This window comes from Columba livia, chromosome 2 (assembly GCF_036013475.1).
Source record: "Columba livia isolate bColLiv1 breed racing homer chromosome 2, bColLiv1.pat.W.v2, whole genome shotgun sequence".
Lineage (NCBI taxonomy): Eukaryota > Metazoa > Chordata > Aves > Columbiformes > Columbidae > Columba > Columba livia.
Window position 1 is genome coordinate 55,550,076 of NC_088603.1, and position 22,607 is coordinate 55,572,682.

The 22,607-nt window shown below is 46.3% G+C and overlaps 1 protein-coding gene across 10 annotated transcripts in view; it reads left to right on the forward strand.

Moving 5' to 3' along the window:
- GOLGA4 (golgin A4) overlaps window positions 1-22,607 on the forward strand; it is a 128,239-nt gene that overhangs the window by 16,696 nt on the left and 88,936 nt on the right. The window contains exon 1 of one of the 10 annotated variants that reach the window (XM_065052029.1): window positions 3,168-3,407. The exons of 7 other annotated variants lie outside the window; for them this stretch is intronic. In XM_065052029.1, coding sequence (XP_064908101.1) covers window positions 3,321-3,407 — 87 coding nt within the window. In that variant the 5' untranslated portion in view covers window positions 3,168-3,320. Of the gene's footprint in view, window positions 1-3,167; window positions 3,408-22,607 lie in introns of those variants that run through there. 2 more of the 10 variants (XM_065052028.1, XM_065052031.1) reach the window with 2 other exon arrangements.

Below are 22,607 nucleotides of genomic sequence, written 5' to 3' on the forward strand. Positions count from 1 at the left end.
TTCACTTTCAGTTGCTACTTTTAACTTCACAAAGGAATCCACTAAGATCAGATCGACCAGAGCTCTAGCAATGAGGTGCTGTTCAGTTAAGTAAGGGATTTTGACACCATGTGTATGTAAGAATATGGTTCCAGATAATTGCCCCCAGGACTTTTGTGGGGTTTAGAGTAAATGCTTTGTATATTGCAATATGTATAAAGCAAACTTGCCCAGACTCTAAAATATTTAAAGTCCTTTTAGAAGGTTTATGATAGTGTTTTGTGGAGTTATCATATATATCTTCGGAATTTGTATACTACTGCTTAATGTGGGATACCACTTTGTTTTATCTGAGCAACAGTAGACACATTGTCATGTATCACAAAATATTGCTGGTTTGTACCAATTCAAAAGCACAGAAATTCACATTGTCCTTGAGTATTTAAAATGCTACCAATCTATATATGATTAAATGATACATATAAATATTACTTCACCTCTTCCTAAAACTCAGGTATGCCTCTCCCATGGAGAACAGGAGGTGATTATGTACACTGGAATTTACAAAACAAAAAAACCTTGCTGTAGTAAAAAAATCCCCTGGAAAATATCTAACTGCCATATGATTACTACGTTGAGTTACTGCAACCCATTAACAGAGTTCCAATTAATTAATCACCTCACCATTTTCTGCAGCAACTAAGACTTTAGTGTAGGAAAGAATAACCTTGATCATACTTTCTGGTCTGGTACTTGTTCTCTCCTGCATAGCCTTCAGTCCCATGAAAACATCTGCACTGTCAGAAACAGTCAGAACATAATATCTCAAGCTTTAAATTTTCCAAGGAAATAATACAGAGCTCTCTTTTGCATTGGATACATTTAATGAAAGAATTAACAAAGCTCTTATTTTCTATTTGATAGCTGTTGGAGCTAGTGTTCTTTCACTTATGCATCTACCCATCAAAATCACATACTGCTTTTAGTCACCTAGGTTTGAAATTAGCGTGTAATCTGTAGATGCTGAAGAGAAGAGAATATGAGATAGCATTTGTAACAGAGCACATACGTGTGAGAATCATGGATTTATTAGGAGACTGAAGGCTGTTACAGGGTTTCCCAAAGCATTCATCAGGCAATGCCCCTCTCACTTGCCAACCTTTGAATCATACGGCTGTGCTGCTACATGGAGAATCTTTGCTTTTTATGGCTGCAGTAAACTTAAATGCCTATTTTATCTCATTTCCTCATGGACTGCTATTCAGCTGGTTTTGCCCCTTTAGTCCTGGAGACTTTTTCCTATACTTCTGTTTCAAGCTCACCTACAGAAAAGAGAACATAAAAATCTGCAAAATACTTATCTGACCATTACTGCTTGTAGGTTCAGACTAGCGTTTTTGAAGGTGTTCCAAATCAACAGTTCTCACTAGAAATCAGTAGAGTGTGCAAGTCACTGCTCCCATCTAAGGTATGTATAGTAGACTTAATGGGAACATACACAAAAAAAAAGGATCATTACCAGTCTCAGTTTCTGTACAGCTAAACAGGCTGCTGAAAATTACCCACTCCTTTCCTTTCCTTTCCTTTCCTTTCCTTTCCTTTCCTTTCCTTTTCTTTTCTTTTCTTTTCTTTTATTTTTTTCTTTTCTTTTCTCATGTAGCAAAAAATTAGAAAAAACTTACAGCAGTTCATGTTTGCTGTAGATGTATCTTGGTTTATCTTTTTCGTCAGTGTACAGCAAATGATCCATTTCATATTGACTTTTTTTCCTCAAATTACTTAAAGATGACAGGAATGTATTTCAGTGAAAACTTTTCTGGATGATTGTGATTACCGCATACAACCGCCTTAGTATGGTGCTACACAGAAGACTGCATAGCTCAGCATTTCTTGCAAATAGCTTAACTTATTTCTAGCCTTCATACAGCATCACTGTCAACACAGCAAGTTTCGAAATAGTCCCATTGTTGGAGATTGAATGCTGGCTGCTGCTGACAGCTCTGCATTCACACTGACAGGACTGAATGCACACACACAAATCTCATCCAGCAACGGCTCTAAAGCTATAGGTTGTAACCTACAGTGGCCAAGAACATTTCTCCCCAGTTTCAAAGACAGAATAGTAACGGCAGTAGCAAACGCTGCCTTTCCACCTTTAATAGTACTCTATTTGTAAATAATATAGACAGGTTTACAAATAGTACTCCGAAGGTTTCAGGGTGGACTAAATGAGAACAATGGAACTTGCCGATCAGCAGGTAGGTTTTCGGTTTTAAAAAGCAACTTTTGAGCATGTTTAGTCGGCAGCTTTCACGAGCCCAAGGGTCGAGCACCTCGTAATTACCTCGTGATAACAACGCGCCCGATTCCTCCGTTTGGGAAAGCTTGTGCGTGAGACTCACTGACCAAGACACCGGGACTGTGTCACATAGGGGCTTACAAACCCCGTATCAACTTGGCCTTCTGGCAAACCGAGTCTTTGCACTGATTTGCCGTGCGCCCTTCAGATGAAAAGGATTTATTCGTAATCACGGACCGAGCCGTCCAGAGAGCGCTCGCTGTGGAAGCAAACTACAAAACAAGCAGAATCACCATTTCTGCTTCCCCGCAGAAAGCCGCTCGCTCGCTGCCCAGGGCGGCGCAGGGAAGGCGGGGGTCGGGACGCACCTTCTCCCCTCTCCGCTTTGTGTGGTGCGGGGGCCGGGCTGGACCGGGCGGCCCGTCGCCGCGGGGCGGAGCGCCCCTCTGCAGGCGAGCATTAAGGTGACAGGTCGCACAGTTACGGCGGCTCCGACCCCTCTCACAGCGCGGGGAAGGCGCAGCAAAGCGGCGGCTGTGGCGGTTCTTACGCTCCGCTTTCCTCGCCTCCCGACAGAACGGCGGTGACTCCACGGCGGGCGGGCAGCGCCTCCCCTCCGCTCGCGCCATTCCCGGCACAGCGCCGCCTCCCGCCCCGCGGAGAGAGGCGAGGCGAAGCGGCACCACCGCGCCGCCGGCTCGGCTCCCAGTCCCGGCCGGGCGGCCACGCCACCGGCGCCCGCCCCCGGGGCGGGGGGAGGAATGGCACCGGGCATTCCGCTGGGAAGTTTGTGCCTCGCCGCGCCCCGTACTGCCCTGAGCGCTCGGCTCCACGTTGGCTGCGCAGGCGCGGTAGTCGCGGCGTTCACCTGCTCCGCGGCGGGGGGGGCGGGCAAGGAGGGGCGGCGGCAGTAGCGGCGGCAGTAGCGGCTCCAGTAGCGGCTCCGCGGGGTCGGGGCGGGCGGGGCTCAGTCACACCTCCGGCGCCACTCGCCTAACGAACCGGGGAGCCGCACTCCGCTCCCCTCCTCCCTCCCGCCACCATGTTCAAGAAGCTGAAGCAGAAGATCAGCGAGGAGCAGGCGCCGCCGCGCGGGGCGGTGGGACGCGGCGCCCCCCTCACGCCGCAGGTACCGCGGGCCTTGGGGTGTCCGTCGGATCGCTGGGCGGGCCGGGAAGGAGCCATGGGCGGCTAGTGGTGTCCGGCCGGGCGCCGGTGGCCTCTCGCCCGGAGGGGAGGCGTGTCCGGGAAGGCCTCGGCGTGACGCTGGCGTCGGGTCGGGCCGGGCCGGTCCCGCCGCCCTGGCCGCGGGACGGTGGCGCAGCGCAGGCCCTGCTGTCCTGTGCGTGCTGTCCGGCTGACAGCTCTGCGGTGGGCTGCGCTGCGACTTCCAAGGCCAACTTTGCTGTTACCGAGCCGCCTCCTGTCCTGGGAGCCTCTCCAGAGGCTGCTGGACCGTTCTTTGGTCGCTCTACAAAGGCTGTCTTTCTGGGGAATGTCAAAACCATCGCTTGCTTGAATAGGGTTTCTTCTTTAGCGTTTAAAGGAGTGACACTTTCATGTACGCTGGCTAACGACCCAGCATTGAGATTGCTAGTTACCTTTTTCTTTCATCTTGATATTTGTTCCTTCAATTCCTTCAAGCCCCTTCTATTGCCATTGTTTAGGGGGCTGCTCTGCTTACCTTAGCCTAATTCCTGCTTTTTTTAACTGTGGAAAAATTGAGAATATAGTGTAAAGCTGAAAGCAAGGCATATTTTTTGGTCATAATTTAATTGTATAATTTTCTTGTATTTGTACTTTTCCAAAATTATAATTAACATTGAATTCCAGAAACTACTGGGTTTAGATTATAATAGCACACATTAGATATGACAAGGGTATGGAATACGTCTGAAAGTGACAGTGGCCAAAACCATGTTGTGATGATTTTATGTGTGTGTCAAAGCAGAAAAACTCTGTCAGTTCAGATTTAGGTAGAAAGACTTTGACAGGTTAACGTTGTATTGACAACCTGTGCTGAAAAAGATAATGTCTGCCTATGTCTCTTTGACTTTTTGCTGCATTAAGTATCCTTTTCATCTTGGAATCTAAAAGAATAAAACTGGTATAAACTCTGTATCATGTGAATGTTAAGCTGTCGAAAGATAATTTGGTTAATTTCACAAATAGGCGATCAGTTGCCTGGGCTTGATCTGAATGTAATTTGAACCACTGGGAGATCTGACAATGCATAATCTCAGTATTAGACCATGGTTTCAACACTACTGAAATTCTGCTATGTAGTACTTTTTAAAACTCTCATTTGTCAAATAGGGGCAGTATTTTTGGAAATGGATCTACTGTAAAGCTTTATGTAGACCATTGTTATTTTAAGCCCTTTCATAGATATTAGCTCTGGGTCTTCTCTAGTTAGTGAAGTATATTTTCGTCAGTGGCCGTTTAGAGTGCTGTCCTGAATTGGCACATGTGATAAACTTTGAGTACCGTATAAAGAGACTGAGCTGCAGAGGCTACTATTTTCAATAAGCAGCAGCTAAATTATGGTACTTTGCACACAGTATTGTAACCCACTTAGCTCAGAAAACTTGGTGCATCTGTTAAAGAGTCGGTACTTGCTGAAAATCAGCCTAGTGAATAAATTTGGCCCTGAATGCACGTGTGCACGCAGCAGCATAATATGTTGCACTCTTTATTGGACTATTAAAATTAACGTTGACAAATTTTGTGAAAACTGATACAAGAGCTTATGATAAATGATACTTTCACCTAGTCAGCTATAGTGTGGACAGCGTAGATCATGTAACTCAAGGGCTGACATGAATGGAAAGGCAGAAGCAGAAAATGAGAACAGAATTTTAGTTTTGTGTAAAATAGTTGTCTTGCAGCATTGCTTATTCCCATTGCTCCCAAGTAACACTAGAGGGAAGTTGGAGGTAAATTTGATCTTAAAAGGAAAATAGGCTAGTGTGCTCATTTCTCACATATCATTTGAAAACAGATTCAGTAAATAAGGAAGGAGTGAGAAGGTTTTGAGGCCTGTAAAATGTACTGGAGTCTTGCAGAGAGTGTGGAAGAGACTTTTTTTTACCTCGATTTTAGTAATTCAGATGCCTAAAATACGTTCCACTTCTTGGGTATTCTGTCATCATATGGATTATCAGCTGCTCATATTGAGCCATTTTTGAGCCAAATTTTCCAAACACATAACGTTTCTTGGTTTTGTGAGACTTTTGTTTGTATTCCTTTTTACTGTTTTCTTACCCTGTTTTCTTTTTTTTTTTGTAGTTTTCTGGTTTTTTGTGTGTGTTTTTTTGTTTATTTTCGTTTGTGGGTTTTGTATGTTTGTTTACTTTTGGTTTTCTCCCCCCTGTTGTAGGGAGACTTAAGTTATTGTACCCTTTCTGCTCTATTCATAACTTCGGCTTTGAGACCTAAAACTTGTCATTTGTACTCTGGTTTATAGTGTCCGAGCCTAAATTTTCTGATAAGACTGGTAAAATCTGGAGGTAAAATTTCTCAAGTGCAACACGTTTTCTGAGGAGGCCTCCTGCTTTGATATGTATAGTGAGCTAACTGATGTTGTCCATCAGGTTGACAATACCTGCACTCTGCCCCTTACAGGCTGAAGAACACATCAGACTCTAACTGCTGACAGGGAGGAAAAAAATGCTATTGCAGTTCCAGTTATCTCTTGGACTGATACTTGTTGAAGATAGTCACCTGACAAATAGGGATGAAGAAAAAGCAGAAACATTCATTGCGGTTTTTGCCTCAGTCTTTAACACTGATAGGCGAATTGCAAGACCACGACTGCAGGAACAGTAACTTTCCATTTGTGGCATGAAACTGAACAAGAAAAAAAGTGGAATTGTGCACCTGGGATGGAGTGACACTGAACAGAAGTCTAAATGAGGAGAGGAGTGGCTGGAGAGCAGCCCTGCAGAAAGGGGTCTGGGGGTGCTGGTTGCCAGGAGGCTCAAGAGGAGTCAGCAGAGAGTGCCCTGGCAGCCAAGAGGGCAAACCCCATCCTGGGGACATCAAATACACCATAACCAGCTGGTCAGAAGAGGTGATTGTCCTTCTGAATTGAGTACTGGTGCAGCCTCACCTTAAGTACTGCAGGCAGTTCTGGGCACCACCATTTAAGAAGGACGTTAACATGAATGCATCCCAAGGAGGGCAGCAAAGCTCGGGAAGGGACTGGAAGACATGTGCTCTGGGGTAGTGGCTGAGAACTCTTGAGTCTGTCTACCTTGGAGAGAAGGAGGCTAAGGGGTGAGCTCATTGCTCTCTCCAACTTCCTGAGGAAAGGCAATACAGAGGGAGGCACTGAGCTCTTCTTCCTGGTACCCAGTGCCAGGATGTGTGGGAATGGCTCAAAAAAAGCTGTGTCCATCAGGGGGGGTTCAAACTTTTCGTAAGGAAGTATTTATTTTTTACCAAGATGGTGGTGAAACCCTGGAATAGGCTTCCTGGAGAGGTGGTTGAGATCCAACACCTGTCAGTGATGAGGAGGCATTTTAACAGTGTCCTTAATACAATGCTTTAATGTTTGGTCAGCCAGTTGGACTAGATAATGTTAGCGGGTCCTTTCCAAGTGAACTGTTGCCTCTCCTCACCCGGAGTCGAATACTGGTGACACTGTTATATGGCTGAAATGCCAGGGGGTTCTTACATCCAAAAACAATTTCAAGGAAACATAACTAAAAGGATGGAAGTGGAAAAAGGATTTTATTTAAATTATTTATTCTTATTTTCTTGTTTGATTTTGTCTGTAGGTATGTTGATGGCTGCAAGGTGGCTGGTAGATTTGAGTGGTAAGTTGTAGATTCTTTGGCTTAGGTATTGTAGGTCATTTATTAAGGCCGTTTTAGAATGTCTTCGGTTGGTTTCAGATGCTGACTAGATGACTTGGATGAGAACAGCAATCTCACTATGACAAACAGTGTGACAAGATTGATTGGGCTGATCTCACTGGCTAGGCAGATATCCGCTTCCTATTTCGCTGCTCCCTGTGTTTCCCTGCCTTGCTCAAAGAGGACGACCTTCCCCGCTAGAGGCGAACTGTTGCTAGATCAAGGGTATACGGTAGCTGCGCTGTGCTTGAGAACCTCCAAACAAGCTCAGGGTCCATTAGTAGGAGAAGACAGGGTAGTGAAACTTCCAAGTCTCCAGACACAAGCAGGTGAGGCTTTGCATGGGTGGTAGGGTGTTTGTTGGTTGCATGGGTGTAGGTGTTTTTTGATGGCTGTAGCTTGGTTAGGCTTAGGGAGTTTAGGTTATTTAGGATGTGGTAGCTTGGTTGTTGAAGTTGGGTTGGTTTAGATTGGCTTGCAGCCGCTGGGTGTAGGTGTAGGTGCATTTGGTAGCTTGCCTTAGGTCGTTTGGTTGATATTGTTCAGGTTATGTATGTTTGTCTTATTTAGGAAGGGTTAGGTTGGTTATTTTAGGCATTAGGTTTAGATGGGTGGTTTGAGGTGGTTAATCTGTTTAGGCCCTTTTTAAGTGTCTTGAGGTTGTTTGAGGTGGGTTGAGTTTAGGTTGCATAAGTTATTTGTGAAAGGGTGCTTTAGGTTGGATGTTGAGGGTGGTTTAGGTGATGTTTTTTTTGGTTTTAGGAGGCATTCTTTGGTTTGAGGTTGTGTCTGGATGATTTGGATGTGAGGGGGCGATCTGGCTGGGACAAGTGCTGTCTTAGAAGCTGTCCTCTTTGTCCTTCCCCGCTCCATGTGTTTCCCTGCCTTGCTCAAAGAGGACGACCTTCCCCGCTAGAGGCGAACTGTTGCTAGATCAAGGGTATACGGTAGCTGCGCTGTGCTTGAGAACCTCCAAACAAGCTCAGGGTCCATTAGTAGGAGAAGACAGGGTAGTGAAACTTCCAAGTCTCCAGACACGAGCAGGTGAGGCTTTGCATGGGTGGTAGGGTGTTTGTTGGTTGCATGGGTGTAGGTGTTTTTTGATGGCTGTAGCTTGGTTAGGCTTAGGGAGTTTAGGTGATTTAGGATGTGGTAGCTTGGTTGTTGAAGTTGGGTTGGTTTAGATTGGCTTGCAGCCGCTGGGTGTAGGTGTAGGTGCATTTGGTAGCTTGCCTTAGGTCGTTTGGTTGATGTTGTTCAGGTTGTGTATGTTTGTCTTATTTAGGAAGGGTTAGGTTGGTTATTTTAGGCATTAGGTTTAGATGGGTGGTTTGAGGTGGTTAATCTGTTTAGGCCCTTTTTAAGTGTCTTGAGGTTGTTTGAGGTGGGTTGAGTTTAGGTTGCATAAGTTATTTGTGAAAGGGTGCTTTAGGTTGGATGTTGAGGGTGGTTTAGGTGATGTTTTTTTTGGTTTTAGGAGGCATTCTTTGGTTTGAGGTTGTGTCTGGATGATTTGGATGCGAGGGGGCGATCTGGCTGGGACAAGTGCTGTCTTAAAAGCTGTCCTCTTTGTCCTTCCCCGCTCCATGTGTTTCCCTGCCTTGCTCAAAGAGGACGACCTTCCCCGCTAGAGGCGAACTGTTGCTAGATCAAGGGTATACGGTAGCTGCGCTGTGCTTGAGAACCTCCAAACAAGCTCAGGGTCCATTAGTAGGAGAAGACAGGGTAGTGAAACTTCCAAGTCTCCAGACACAAGCAGGTGAGGCTTTGCATGGGTGGTAGGGTGTTTGTTGGTTGCATGGGTGTAGGTGTTTTTTGATGGCTGTAGCTTGGTTAGGCTTAGGGAGTTTAGGTGATTTAGGATGTGGTAGCTTGGTTGTTGAAGTTGGGTTGGTTTAGATTGGCTTGCAGCCGCTGGGTGTAGGTGTAGGTGCATTTGGTAGCTTGCCTTAGGTCGTTTGGTTGATGTTGTTCAGGTTGTGTATGTTTGTCTTATTTAGGAAGGGTTAGGTTGGTTATTTTAGGCATTAGGTTTAGATGGGTGGTTTGAGGTGGTTAATCTGTTTAGGCCCTTTTTAAGTGTCTTGAGGTTGTTTGAGGTGGGTTGAGTTTAGGTTGCATAAGTTATTTGTGAAAGGGTGCTTTAGGTTGGATGTTGAGGGTGGTTTAGGTGACGTTTTTTTTGGTTTTAGGAGGCATTCTTTGGTTTGAGGTTGTGTCTGGATGATTTGGATGCGAGGGGGCGATCTGGCTGGGACAAGTGCTGTCTCAAAAGCTGTCCTCTTTGTCCTTCCCCGCTCCATGTGTTTCCCTGCCTTGCTCAAAGAGGACGACCTTCCCCGCTAGAGGCAAACTGTTGCTAGATCAAGGGTATACGGTAGCTGCGCTGTGCTTGAGAACCTCCAAACAAGCTCAGGGTCCATTAGTAGGAGAAGACAGGGTAGTGAAACTTCCAAGTCTCCAGACACAAGCAGGTGAGGCTTTGCATGGGTGGTAGGGTGTTTGTTGGTTGCATGGGTGTAGGTGTTTTTTGATGGCTGTAGCTTGGTTAGGCTTAGGGAGTTTAGGTGATTTAGGATGTGGTAGCTTGGTTGTTGAAGTTGGGTTGGTTTAGATTGGCTTGCAGCCGCTGGGTGTAGGTGTAGGTGCATTTGGTAGCTTGCCTTAGGTCGTTTGGTTGATGTTGTTCAGGTTGTGTATGTTTGTCTTATTTAGGAAGGGTTAGGTTGGTTATTTTAGGCATTAGGTTTAGATGGGTGGTTTGAGGTGGTTAATCTGTTTAGGCCCTTTTTAAGTGTCTTGAGGTTGTTTGAGGTGGGTTGAGTTTAGGTTGCATAAGTTATTTGTGAAAGGGTGCTTTAGGTTGGATGTTGAGGGTGGTTTAGGTGATGTTTTTTTTGGTTTTAGGAGGCATTCTTTGGTTTGAGGTTGTGTCTGGATGATTTGGATGCGAGGGGGCGATCTGGCTGGGACAAGTGCTGTCTTAAAAGCTGTCCTCTTTGTCCTTCCCCGCTCCATGTGTTTCCCTGCCTTGCTCAAAGAGGACGACCTTCCCCGCTAGAGGCGAACTGTTGCTAGATCAAGGGTATACGGTAGCTGCGCTGTGCTTGAGAACCTCCAAACAAGCTCAGGGTCCATTAGTAGGAGAAGACAGGGTAGTGAAACTTCCAAGTCTCCAGACACAAGCAGGTGAGGCTTTGCATGGGTGGTAGGGTGTTTGTTGGTTGCATGGGTGTAGGTGTTTTTTGATGGCTGTAGCTTGGTTAGGCTTAGGGAGTTTAGGTGATTTAGGATGTGGTAGCTTGGTTGTTGAAGTTGGGTTGGTTTAGATTGGCTTGCAGCCGCTGGGTGTAGGTGTAGGTGCATTTGGTAGCTTGCCTTAGGTCGTTTGGTTGATGTTGTTCAGGTTGTGTATGTTTGTCTTATTTAGGAAGGGTTAGGTTGGTTATTTTAGGCATTAGGTTTAGATGGGTGGTTTGAGGTGGTTAATCTGTTTAGGCCCTTTTTAAGTGTCTTGAGGTTGTTTGAGGTGGGTTGAGTTTAGGTTGCATAAGTTATTTGTGAAAGGGTGCTTTAGGTTGGATGTTGAGGGTGGTTTAGGTGATGTTTTTTTTGGTTTTAGGAGGCATTCTTTGGTTTGAGGTTGTGTCTGGATGATTTGGATGCGAGGGGGCGATCTGGCTGGGACAAGTGCTGTCTTAGAAGCTGTCCTCTTTGTCCTTCCCCGCTCCATGTGTTTCCCTGCCTTGCTCAAAGAGGACGACCTTCCCCGCTAGAGGCGAACTGTTGCTAGATCAAGGGTATACGGTAGCTGCGCTGTGCTTGAGAACCTCCAAACAAGCTCAGGGTCCATTAGTAGGAGAAGACAGGGTAGTGAAACTTCCAAGTCTCCAGACACAAGCAGGTGAGGCTTTGCATGGGTGGTAGGGTGTTTGTTGGTTGCATGGGTGTAGGTGTTTTTTGATGGCTGTAGCTTGGTTAGGCTTAGGGAGTTTAGGTGATTTAGGATGTGGTAGCTTGGTTGTTGAAGTTGGGTTGGTTTAGATTGGCTTGCAGCCGCTGGGTGTAGGTGTAGGTGCATTTGGTAGCTTGCCTTAGGTCGTTTGGTTGATGTTGTTCAGGTTGTGTATGTTTGTCTTATTTAGGAAGGGTTAGGTTGGTTATTTTAGGCATTAGGTTTAGATGGGTGGTTTGAGGTGGTTAATCTGTTTAGGCCCTTTTTAAGTGTCTTGAGGTTGTTTGAGGTGGGTTGAGTTTAGGTTGCATAAGTTATTTGTGAAAGGGTGCTTTAGGTTGGATGTTGAGGGTGGTTTAGGTGACGTTTTTTTTGGTTTTAGGAGGCATTCTTTGGTTTGAGGTTGTGTCTGGATGATTTGGATGCGAGGGGGCGATCTGGCTGGGACAAGTGCTGTCTTAAAAGCTGTCCTCTTTGTCCTTCCCCGCTCCATGTGTTTCCCTGCCTTGCTCAAAGAGGACGACCTTCCCCGCTAGAGGCGAACTGTTGCTAGATCAAGGGTATACGGTAGCTGCGCTGTGCTTGAGAACCTCCAAACAAGCTCAGGGTCCATTAGTAGGAGAAGACAGGGTAGTGAAACTTCCAAGTCTCCAGACACAAGCAGGTGAGGCTTTGCATGGGTGGTAGGGTGTTTGTTGGTTGCATGGGTGTAGGTGTTTTTTGATGGCTGTAGCTTGGTTAGGCTTAGGGAGTTTAGGTGATTTAGGATGTGGTAGCTTGGTTCTTGAAGTTGGGTTGGTTTAGATTGGCTTGCAGCCGCTGGGTGTAGGTGTAGGTGCATTTGGTAGCTTGCCTTAGGTCGTTTGGTTGATGTTGTTCAGGTTGTGTATGTTTGTCTTATTTAGGAAGGGTTAGGTTGGTTATTTTAGGCATTAGGTTTAGATGGGTGGTTTGAGGTGGTTAATCTGTTTAGGCCCTTTTTAAGTGTCTTGAGGTTGTTTGAGGTGGGTTGAGTTTAGGTTGCATAAGTTATTTGTGAAAGGGTGCTTTAGGTTGGATGTTGAGGGTGGTTTAGGTGATGTTTTTTTTGGTTTTAGGAGGCATTCTTTGGTTTGAGGTTGTGTCTGGATGATTTGGATGCGAGGGGGCGATCTGGCTGGGACAAGTGCTGTCTTAGAAGCTGTCCTCTTTGTCCTTCCCCGCTCCATGTGTTTCCCTGCCTTGCTCAAAGAGGACGACCTTCCCCGCTAGAGGCGAACTGTTGCTAGATCAAGGGTATACGGTAGCTGCGCTGTGCTTGAGAACCTCCAAACAAGCTCAGGGTCCATTAGTAGGAGAAGACAGGGTAGTGAAACTTCCAAGTCTCCAGACACAAGCAGGTGAGGCTTTGCATGGGTGGTAGGGTGTTTGTTGGTTGCATGGGTGTAGGTGTTTTTTGATGGCTGTAGCTTGGTTAGGCTTAGGGAGTTTAGGTGATTTAGGATGTGGTAGCTTGGTTGTTGAAGTTGGGTTGGTTTAGATTGGCTTGCAGCCGCTGGGTGTAGGTGTAGGTGCATTTGGTAGCTTGCCTTAGGTCGTTTGGTTGATGTTGTTCAGGTTGTGTATGTTTGTCTTATTTAGGAAGGGTTAGGTTGGTTATTTTAGGCATTAGGTTTAGATGGGTGGTTTGAGGTGGTTAATCTGTTTAGGCCCTTTTTAAGTGTCTTGAGGTTGTTTGAGGTGGGTTGAGTTTAGGTTGCATAAGTTATTTGTGAAAGGGTGCTTTAGGTTGGATGTTGAGGGTGGTTTAGGTGACGTTTTTTTTGGTTTTAGGAGGCATTCTTTGGTTTGAGGTTGTGTCTGGATGATTTGGATGCGAGGGGGCGATCTGGCTGGGACAAGTGCTGTCTTAAAAGCTGTCCTCTTTGTCCTTCCCCGCTCCATGTGTTTCCCTGCCTTGCTCAAAGAGGACGACCTTCCCCGCTAGAGGCGAACTGTTGCTAGATCAAGGGTATACGGTAGCTGCGCTGTGCTTGAGAACCTCCAAACAAGCTCAGGGTCCATTAGTAGGAGAAGACAGGGTAGTGAAACTTCCAAGTCTCCAGACACAAGCAGGTGAGGCTTTGCATGGGTGGTAGGGTGTTTGTTGGTTGCATGGGTGTAGGTGTTTTTTGATGGCTGTAGCTTGGTTAGGCTTAGGGAGTTTAGGTGATTTAGGATGTGGTAGCTTGGTTGTTGAAGTTGGGTTGGTTTAGATTGGCTTGCAGCCGCTGGGTGTAGGTGTAGGTGCATTTGGTAGCTTGCCTTAGGTCGTTTGGTTGATGTTGTTCAGGTTGTGTATGTTTGTCTTATTTAGGAAGGGTTAGGTTGGTTATTTTAGGCATTAGGTTTAGATGGGTGGTTTGAGGTGGTTAATCTGTTTAGGCCCTTTTTAAGTGTCTTGAGGTTGTTTGAGGTGGGTTGAGTTTAGGTTGCATAAGTTATTTGTGAAAGGGTGCTTTAGGTTGGATGTTGAGGGTGGTTTAGGTGACGTTTTCTTTGGTTTTAGGAGTCATTCTTTGGTTTGAGGTTGTGTCTGGATGATTTGGATGCGAGGGGGCGATCTGGCTGGGACAAGTGCTGTCTCAAAAGCTGTCCTCTTTGTCCTTCCCCGCTCCATGTGTTTCCCTGCCTTGCTCAAAGAGGACGACCTTCCCCGCTAGAGGCGAACTGTTGCTAGATCAAGGGTATACGGTAGCTGCGCTGTGCTTGAGAACCTCCAAACAAGCTCAGGGTCCATTAGTAGGAGAAGACAGGGTAGTGAAACTTCCAAGTCTCCAGACACAAGCAGGTGAGGCTTTGCATGGGTGGTAGGGTGTTTGTTGGTTGCATGGGTGTAGGTGTTTTTTGATGGCTGTAGCTTGGTTAGGCTTAGGGAGTTTAGGTGATTTAGGATGTGGTAGCTTGGTTGTTGAAGTTGGCTTGGTTTAGATTGGCTTGCAGCCGCTGGGTGTAGGTGTAGGTGCATTTGGTAGCTTGCCTTAGGTCGTTTGGTTGATGTTGTTCAGGTTGTGTATGTTTGTCTTATTTAGGAAGGGTTAGGTTGGTTATTTTAGGCATTAGGTTTAGATGGGTGGTTTGAGGTGGTTAATCTGTTTAGGCCCTTTTTAAGTGTCTTGAGGTTGTTTGAGGTGGGTTGAGTTTAGGTTGCATAAGTTATTTGTGAAAGGGTGCTTTAGGTTGGATGTTGAGGGTGGTTTAGGTGATGTTTTTTTTGGTTTTAGGAGGCATTCTTTGGTTTGAGGTTGTGTCTGGATGATTTGGATGCGAGGGGGCGATCTGGCTGGGACAAGTGCTGTCTCAAAAGCTGTCCTCTTTGTCCTTCCCCGCTCCATGTGTTTCCCTGCCTTGCTCAAAGAGGACGACCTTCCCCGCTAGAGGCGAACTGTTGCTAGATCAAGGGTATACGGTAGCTGCGCTGTGCTTGAAAACCTCCAAACAAGCTCAGGGTCCATTAGTAGGAGAAGACAGGGTAGTGAAACTTCCAAGTCTCCAGACACAAGCAGGTGAGGCTTTGCATGGGTGGTAGGGTGTTTGTTGGTTGCATGGGTGTAGGTGTTTTTTGATGGCTGTAGCTTGGTTAGGCTTAGGGAGTTTAGGTGATTTAGGATGTGGTAGCTTGGTTGTTGAAGTTGGCTTGGTTTAGATTGGCTTGCAGCCGCTGGGTGTAGGTGTAGGTGCATTTGGTAGCTTGCCTTAGGTCGTTTGGTTGATGTTGTTCAGGTTGTGTATGTTTGTCTTATTTAGGAAGGGTTAGGTTGGTTATTTTAGGCATTAGGTTTAGATGGGTGGTTTGAGGTGGTTAATCTGTTTAGGCCCTTTTTAAGTGTCTTGAGGTTGTTTGAGGTGGGTTGAGTTTAGGTTGCATAAATTATTTGTGAAAGGGTGCTTTAGGTTGGATGTTGAGGGTGGTTTAGGTGATGTTTTTTTTGGTTTTAGGAGGCATTCTTTGGTTTGAGGTTGTGTCTGGATGATTTGGATGCGAGGGGGCGATCTGGCTGGGACAAGTGCTGTCTTAAAAGCTGTCCTCTTTGTCCTTCCCCGCTCCATGTGTTTCCCTGCCTTGCTCAAAGAGGACGACCTTCCCCGCTAGAGGTGAACTGTTGCTAGATCAAGGGTATACGGTAGCTGCGCTGTGCTTGAGAACCTCCAAACAAGCTCAGGGTCCATTAGTAGGAGAAGACAGGGTAGTGAAACTTCCAAGTCTCCAGACACGAGCAGGTGAGGCTTTGCATGGGTGGTAGGGTGTTTGTTGGTTGCATGGGTGTAGGTGTTTTTTGCTTGCTGTAGCTTGGTTAGGCTTAGGGAGTTTAGGTGATTTAGGATGTGGTAGCTTGGTTGTTGAAGTTGGGTTGGTTTAGATTGGCTTGCAGCCGCTGGGTGTAGGTGTAGGTGCATTTGGTAGCTTGCCTTAGGTCGTTTGGTTGATGTTGTTCAGGTTGTGTATGTTTGTCTTATTTAGGAAGGGTTAGGTTGGTTATTTTAGGCATTAGGTTTAGATGGGTGGTTTGAGGTGGTTAATCTGTTTAGGCCCTTTTTAAGTGTCTTGAGGTTGTTTGAGGTGGGTTGAGTTTAGGTTGCATAAGTTATTTGTGAAAGGGTGCTTTAGGTTGGATGTTGAGGGTGGTTTAGGTGATGTTTTTTTTGGTTTTAGGAGGCATTCTTTGGTTTGAGGTTGTGTCTGGATGATTTGGATGCGAGGGGGCGATCTGGCTGGGACAAGTGCTGTCTTAAAAGCTGTCCTCTTTGTCCTTCCCCGCTCCATGTGTTTCCCTGCCTTGCTCAAAGAGGACGACCTTCCCCGCTAGAGGCGAACTGTTGCTAGATCAAGGGTATACGGTAGCTGCGCTGTGCTTGAGAACCTCCAAACAAGCTCAGGGTCCATTAGTAGGAGAAGACAGGGTAGTGAAACTTCCAAGTCTCCAGACACAAGCAGGTGAGGCTTTGCATGGGTGGTAGGGTGTTTGTTGGTTGCATGGGTGTAGGTGTTTTTTGATGGCTGTAGCTTGGTTAGGCTTAGGGAGTTTAGGTGATTTAGGATGTGGTAGCTTGGTTGTTGAAGTTGGGTTGGTTTAGATTGGCTTGCAGCCGCTGGGTGTAGGTGTAGGTGCATTTGGTAGCTTGCCTTAGGTCGTTTGGTTGATGTTGTTCAGGTTGTGTATGTTTGTCTTATTTAGGAAGGGTTAGGTTGGTTATTTTAGGCATTAGGTTTAGATGGGTGGTTTGAGGTGGTTAATCTGTTTAGGCCCTTTTTAAGTGTCTTGAGGTTGTTTGAGGTGGGTTGAGTTTAGGTTGCATAAGTTATTTGTGAAAGGGTGCTTTAGGTTGGATGTTGAGGGTGGTTTAGGTGACGTTTTTTTTGGTTTTAGGAGGCATTCTTTGGTTTGAGGTTGTGTCTGGATGATTTGGATGTGAGGGGGCGATCTGGCTGGGACAAGTGCTGTCTTAAAAGCTGTCCTCTTTGTCCTTCCCCGCTCCATGTGTTTCCCTGCCTTGCTCAAAGAGGACGACCTTCCCCGCTAGAGGCGAACTGTTGCTAGATCAAGGGTATACGGTAGCTGCGCTGTGCTTGAGAACCTCCAAACAAGCTCAGGGTCCATTAGTAGGAGAAGACAGGGTAGTGAAACTTCCAAGTCTCCAGACACAAGCAGGTGAGGCTTTGCATGGGTGGTAGGGTGTTTGTTGGTTGCATGGGTGTAGGTGTTTTTTGATGGCTGTAGCTTGGTTAGGCTTAGGGAGTTTAGGTGATTTAGGATGTGGTAGCTTGGTTGTTGAAGTTGGGTTGGTTTAGATTGGCTTGCAGCCGCTGGGTGTAGGTGTAGGTGCATTTGGTAGCTTGCCTTAGGTCGTTTGGTTGATGTTGTTCAGGTTGTGTATGTTTGTCTTATTTAGGAAGGGTTAGGTTGGTTATTTTAGGCATTAGGTTTAGATGGGTGGTTTGAGGTGGTTAATCTGTTTAGGCCCTTTTTAAGTGTCTTGAGGTTGTTTGAGGTGGGTTGAGTTTAGGTTGCATAAGTTATTTGTGAAAGGGTGCTTTAGGTTGGATGTTGAGGGTGGTTTAGGTGACGTTTTTTTTGGTTTTAGGAGGCATTCTTTGGTTTGAGGTTGTGTCTGGATGATTTGGATGCGAGGGGACGATCTGGCTGGGACAAGTGCTGTCTTAGAAGCTGTCCTCTTTGTCCTTCCCCGCTCCATGTGTTTCCCTGCCTTGCTCAAAGAGGACGACCTTCCCCGCTAGAGGCGAACTGTTGCTAGATCAAGGGTATACGGTAGCTGCGCTGTGCTTGAGAACCTCCAAACAAGCTCAGGGTCCATTAGTAGGAGAAGACAGGGTAGTGAAACTTCCAAGTCTCCAGACACAAGCAGGTGAGGCTTTGCATGGGTGGTAGGGTGTTTGTTGGTTGCATGGGTGTAGGTGTTTTTTGATGGCTGTAGCTTGGTTAGGCTTAGGGAGTTTAGGTGATTTAGGATGTGGTAGCTTGGTTGTTGAAGTTGGGTTGGTTTAGATTGGCTTGCAGCCGCTGGGTGTAGGTGTAGGTGCATTTGGTAGCTTGCCTTAGGTCGTTTGGTTGATGTTGTTCAAGTTGTGTATGTTTGTCTTATTTAGGAAGGGTTAGGTTGGTTATTTTAGGCATTAGGTTTAGATGGGTGGTTTGAGGTGGTTAATCTGTTTAGGCCCTTTTTAAGTGTCTTGAGGTTGTTTGAGGTGGGTTGAGTTTAGGTTGCATAAATTATTTGTGAAAGGGTGCTTTAGGTTGGATGTTGAGGGTGGTTTAGGTGATGTTTTTTTTGGTTTTAGGAGGCATTCTTTGGTTTGAGGTTGTGTCTGGATGATTTGGATGCGAGGGGGCGATCTGGCTGGGACAAGTGCTGTCTCAAAAGCTGTCCTCTTTGTCCTTCCCCGCTCCATGTGTTTCCCTGCCTTGCTCAAAGAGGACGACCTTCCCCGCTAGAGGCGAACTGTTGCTAGATCAAGGGTATACGGTAGCTGCGCTGTGCTTGAGAACCTCCAAACAAGCTCAGGGTCCATTAGTAGGAGAAGACAGGGTAGTGAAACTTCCAAGTCTCCAGACACAAGCAGGTGAGGCTTTGCATGGGTGGTAGGGTGTTTGTTGGTTGCATGGGTGTAGGTGTTTTTTGATGGCTGTAGCTTGGTTAGGCTTAGGGAGTTTAGGTGATTTAGGATGTGGTAGCTTGGTTGTTGAAGTTGGGTTGGTTTAGATTGGCTTGCAGCCGCTGGGTGTAGGTGTAGGTGCATTTGGTAGCTTGCCTTAGGTCGTTTGGTTGATGTTGTTCAGGTTGTGTATGTTTGTCTTATTTAGGAAGGGTTAGGTTGGTTATTTTAGGCATTAGGTTTAGATGGGTGGTTTGAGGTGGTTAATCTGTTTAGGCCCTTTTTAAGTGTCTTGAGGTTGTTTGAGGTGGGTTGAGTTTAGGTTGCATAAGTTATTTGTGAAAGGGTGCTTTAGGTTGGATGTTGAGGGTGGTTTAGGTGATGTTTTTTTTGGTTTTAGGAGGCATTCTTTGGTTTGAGGTTGTGTCTGGATGATTTGGATGCGAGGGGGCGATCTGGCTGGGACAAGTGCTGTCTTAAAAGCTGTCCTCTTTGTCCTTCCCCGCTCCATGTGTTTCCCTGCCTTGCTCAAAGAGGACGACCTTCCCCGCTAGAGGCGAACTGTTGCTAGATCAAGGGTATACGGTAGCTGCGCTGTGCTTGAGAACCTCCAAACAAGCTCAGGGTCCATTAGTAGGAGAAGACAGGGTAGTGAAACTTCCAAGTCTCCAGACACAAGCAGGTGAGGCTTTGCATGGGTGGTAGGGTGTTTGTTGGTTGCATGGGTGTAGGTGTTTTTTGATGGCTGTAGCTTGGTTAGGCTTAGGGAGTTTAGGTGATTTAGGATGTGGTAGCTTGGTTGTTGAAGTTGGGTTGGTTTAGATTGGCTTGCAGCCGCTGGGTGTAGGTGTAGGTGCATTTGGTAGCTTGCCTTAGGTCGTTTGGTTGATGTTGTTCAGGTTGTGTATGTTTGTCTTATTTAGGAAGGGTTAGGTTGGTTATTTTAGGCATTAGGTTTAGATGGGTGGTTTGAGGTGGTTAATCTGTTTAGGCCCTTTTTAAGTGTCTTGAGGTTGTTTGAGGTGGGTTGAGTTTAGGTTGCATAAGTTATTTGTGAAAGGGTGCTTTAGGTTGGATGTTGAGGGTGGTTTAGGTGACGTTTTTTTTGGTTTTAGGAGGCATTCTTTGGTTTGAGGTTGTGTCTGGATGATTTGGATGTGAGGGGGCGATCTGGCTGGGACAAGTGCTGTCTTAAAAGCTGTCCTCTTTGTCCTTCCCCGCTCCATGTGTTTCCCTGCCTTGCTCAAAGAGGACGACCTTCCCCGCTAGAGGCGAACTGTTGCTAGATCAAGGGTATACGGTAGCTGCGCTGTGCTTGAGAACCTCCAAACAAGCTCAGGGTCCATTAGTAGGAGAAGACAGGGTAGTGAAACTTCCAAGTCTCCAGACACAAGCAGGTGAGGCTTTGCATGGGTGGTAGGGTGTTTGTTGGTTGCATGGGTGTAGGTGTTTTTTGATGGCTGTAGCTTGGTTAGGCTTAGGGAGTTTAGGTGATTTAGGATGTGGTAGCTTGGTTGTTGAAGTTGGGTTGGTTTAGATTGGCTTGCAGCCGCTGGGTGTAGGTGTAGGTGCATTTGGTAGCTTGCCTTAGGTCGTTTGGTTGATGTTGTTCAGGTTGTGTATGTTTGTCTTATTTAGGAAGGGTTAGGTTGGTTATTTTAGGCATTAGGTTTAGATGGGTGGTTTGAGGTGGTTAATCTGTTTAGGCCCTTTTTAAGTGTCTTGAGGTTGTTTGAGGTGGGTTGAGTTTAGGTTGCATAAGTTATTTGTGAAAGGGTGCTTTAGGTTGGATGTTGAGGGTGGTTTAGGTGACGTTTTTTTTGGTTTTAGGAGGCATTCTTTGGTTTGAGGTTGTGTCTGGATGATTTGGATGCGAGGGGACGATCTGGCTGGGACAAGTGCTGTCTTAGAAGCTGTCCTCTTTGTCCTTCCCCGCTCCATGTGTTTCCCTGCCTTGCTCAAAGAGGACGACCTTCCCCGCTAGAGGCGAACTGTTGCTAGATCAAGGGTATACGGTAGCTGCGCTGTGCTTGAGAACCTCCAAACAAGCTCAGGGTCCATTAGTAGGAGAAGACAGGGTAGTGAAACTTCCAAGTCTCCAGACACAAGCAGGTGAGGCTTTGCATGGGTGGTAGGGTGTTTGTTGGTTGCATGGGTGTAGGTGTTTTTTGATGGCTGTAGCTTGGTTAGGCTTAGGGAGTTTAGGTGATTTAGGATGTGGTAGCTTGGTTGTTGAAGTTGGGTTGGTTTAGATTGGCTTGCAGCCGCTGGGTGTAGGTGTAGGTGCATTTGGTAGCTTGCCTTAGGTCGTTTGGTTGATGTTGTTCAAGTTGTGTATGTTTGTCTTATTTAGGAAGGGTTAGGTTGGTTATTTTAGGCATTAGGTTTAGATGGGTGGTTTGAGGTGGTTAATCTGTTTAGGCCCTTTTTAAGTGTCTTGAGGTTGTTTGAGGTGGGTTGAGTTTAGGTTGCATAAATTATTTGTGAAAGGGTGCTTTAGGTTGGATGTTGAGGGTGGTTTAGGTGATGTTTTTTTTGGTTTTAGAAGGCATTCTTTGGTTTGAGGTTGTGTCTGGATGATTTGGATGCGAGGGGGCGATCTGGCTGGGACAAGTGCTGTCTCAAAAGCTGTCCTCTTTGTCCTTCCCCGCTCCATGTGTTTCCCTGCCTTGCTCAAAGAGGACGACCTTCCCCGCTAGAGGCGAACTGTTGCTAGATCAAGGGTATACGGTAGCTGCGCTGTGCTTGAGAACCTCCAAACAAGCTCAGGGTCCATTAGTAGGAGAAGACAGGGTAGTGAAACTTCCAAGTCTCCAGACACAAGCAGGTGAGGCTTTGCATGGGTGGTAGGGTGTTTGTTGGTTGCATGGGTGTAGGTGTTTTTTGATGGCTGTAGCTTGGTTAGGCTTAGGGAGTTTAGGTGATTTAGGATGTGGTAGCTTGGTTGTTGAAGTTGGGTTGGTTTAGATTGGCTTGCAGCCGCTGGGTGTAGGTGTAGGTGCATTTGGTAGCTTGCCTTAGGTCGTTTGGTTGATGTTGTTCAGGTTGTGTATGTTTGTCTTATTTAGGAAGGGTTAGGTTGGTTATTTTAGGCATTAGGTTTAGATGGGTGGTTTGAGGTGGTTAATCTGTTTAGGCCCTTTTTAAGTGTCTTGAGGTTGTTTGAGGTGGGTTGAGTTTAGGTTGCATAAGTTATTTGTGAAAGGGTGCTTTAGGTTGGATGTTGAGGGTGGTTTAGGTGACGTTTTCTTTGGTTTTAGGAGTCATTCTTTGGTTTGAGGTTGTGTCTGGATGATTTGGATGCGAGGGGGCGATCTGGCTGGGACAAGTGCTGTCTCAAAAGCTGTCCTCTTTGTCCTTCCCCGCTCCATGTGTTTCCCTGCCTTGCTCAAAGAGGACGACCTTCCCCGCTAGAGGCGAACTGTTGCTAGATCAAGGGTATACGGTAGCTGCGCTGTGCTTGAGAACCTCCAAACAAGCTCAGGGTCCATTAGTAGGAGAAGACAGGGTAGTGAAACTTCCAAGTCTCCAGACACAAGCAGGTGAGGCTTTGCATGGGTGGTAGGGTGTTTGTTGGTTGCATGGGTGTAGGTGTTTTTTGATGGCTGTAGCTTGGTTAGGCTTAGGGAGTTTAGGTGATTTAGGATGTGGTAGCTTGGTTGTTGAAGTTGGGTTGGTTTAGATTGGCTTGCAGCCGCTGGGTGTAGGTGTAGGTGCATTTGGTAGCTTGCCTTAGGTCGTTTGGTTGATGTTGTTCAGGTTGTGTATGTTTGTCTTATTTAGGAAGGGTTAGGTTGGTTATTTTAGGCATTAGGTTTAGATGGGTGGTTTGAGGTGGTTAATCTGTTTAGGCCCTTTTTAAGTGTCTTGAGGTTGTTTGAGGTGGGTTGAGTTTAGGTTGCATAAGTTATTTGTGAAAGGGTGCTTTAGGTTGGATGTTGAGGGTGGTTTAGGTGACGTTTTTTTTGGTTTTAGGAGGCATTCTTTGGTTTGAGGTTGTGTCTGGATGATTTGGATGCGAGGGGGCGATCTGGCTGGGACAAGTGCTGTCTTAGAAGCTGTCCTCTTTGTCCTTCCCCGCTCCATGTGTTTCCCTGCCTTGCTCAAAGAGGACGACCTTCCCCGCTAGAGGCGAACTGTTGCTAAATCAAGGGTATACGGTAGCTGCGCTGTGCTTGAGAACCTCCAAACAAGCTCAGGGTCCATTAGTAGGAGAAGACAGGGTAGTGAAACTTCCAAGTCTCCAGACACAAGCAGGTGAGGCTTTGCATGGGTGGTAGGGTGTTTGTTGGTTGCATGGGTGTAGGTGTTTTTTGATGGCTGTAGCTTGGTTAGGCTTAGGGAGTTTAGGTGATTTAGGATGTGGTAGCTTGGTTGTTGAAG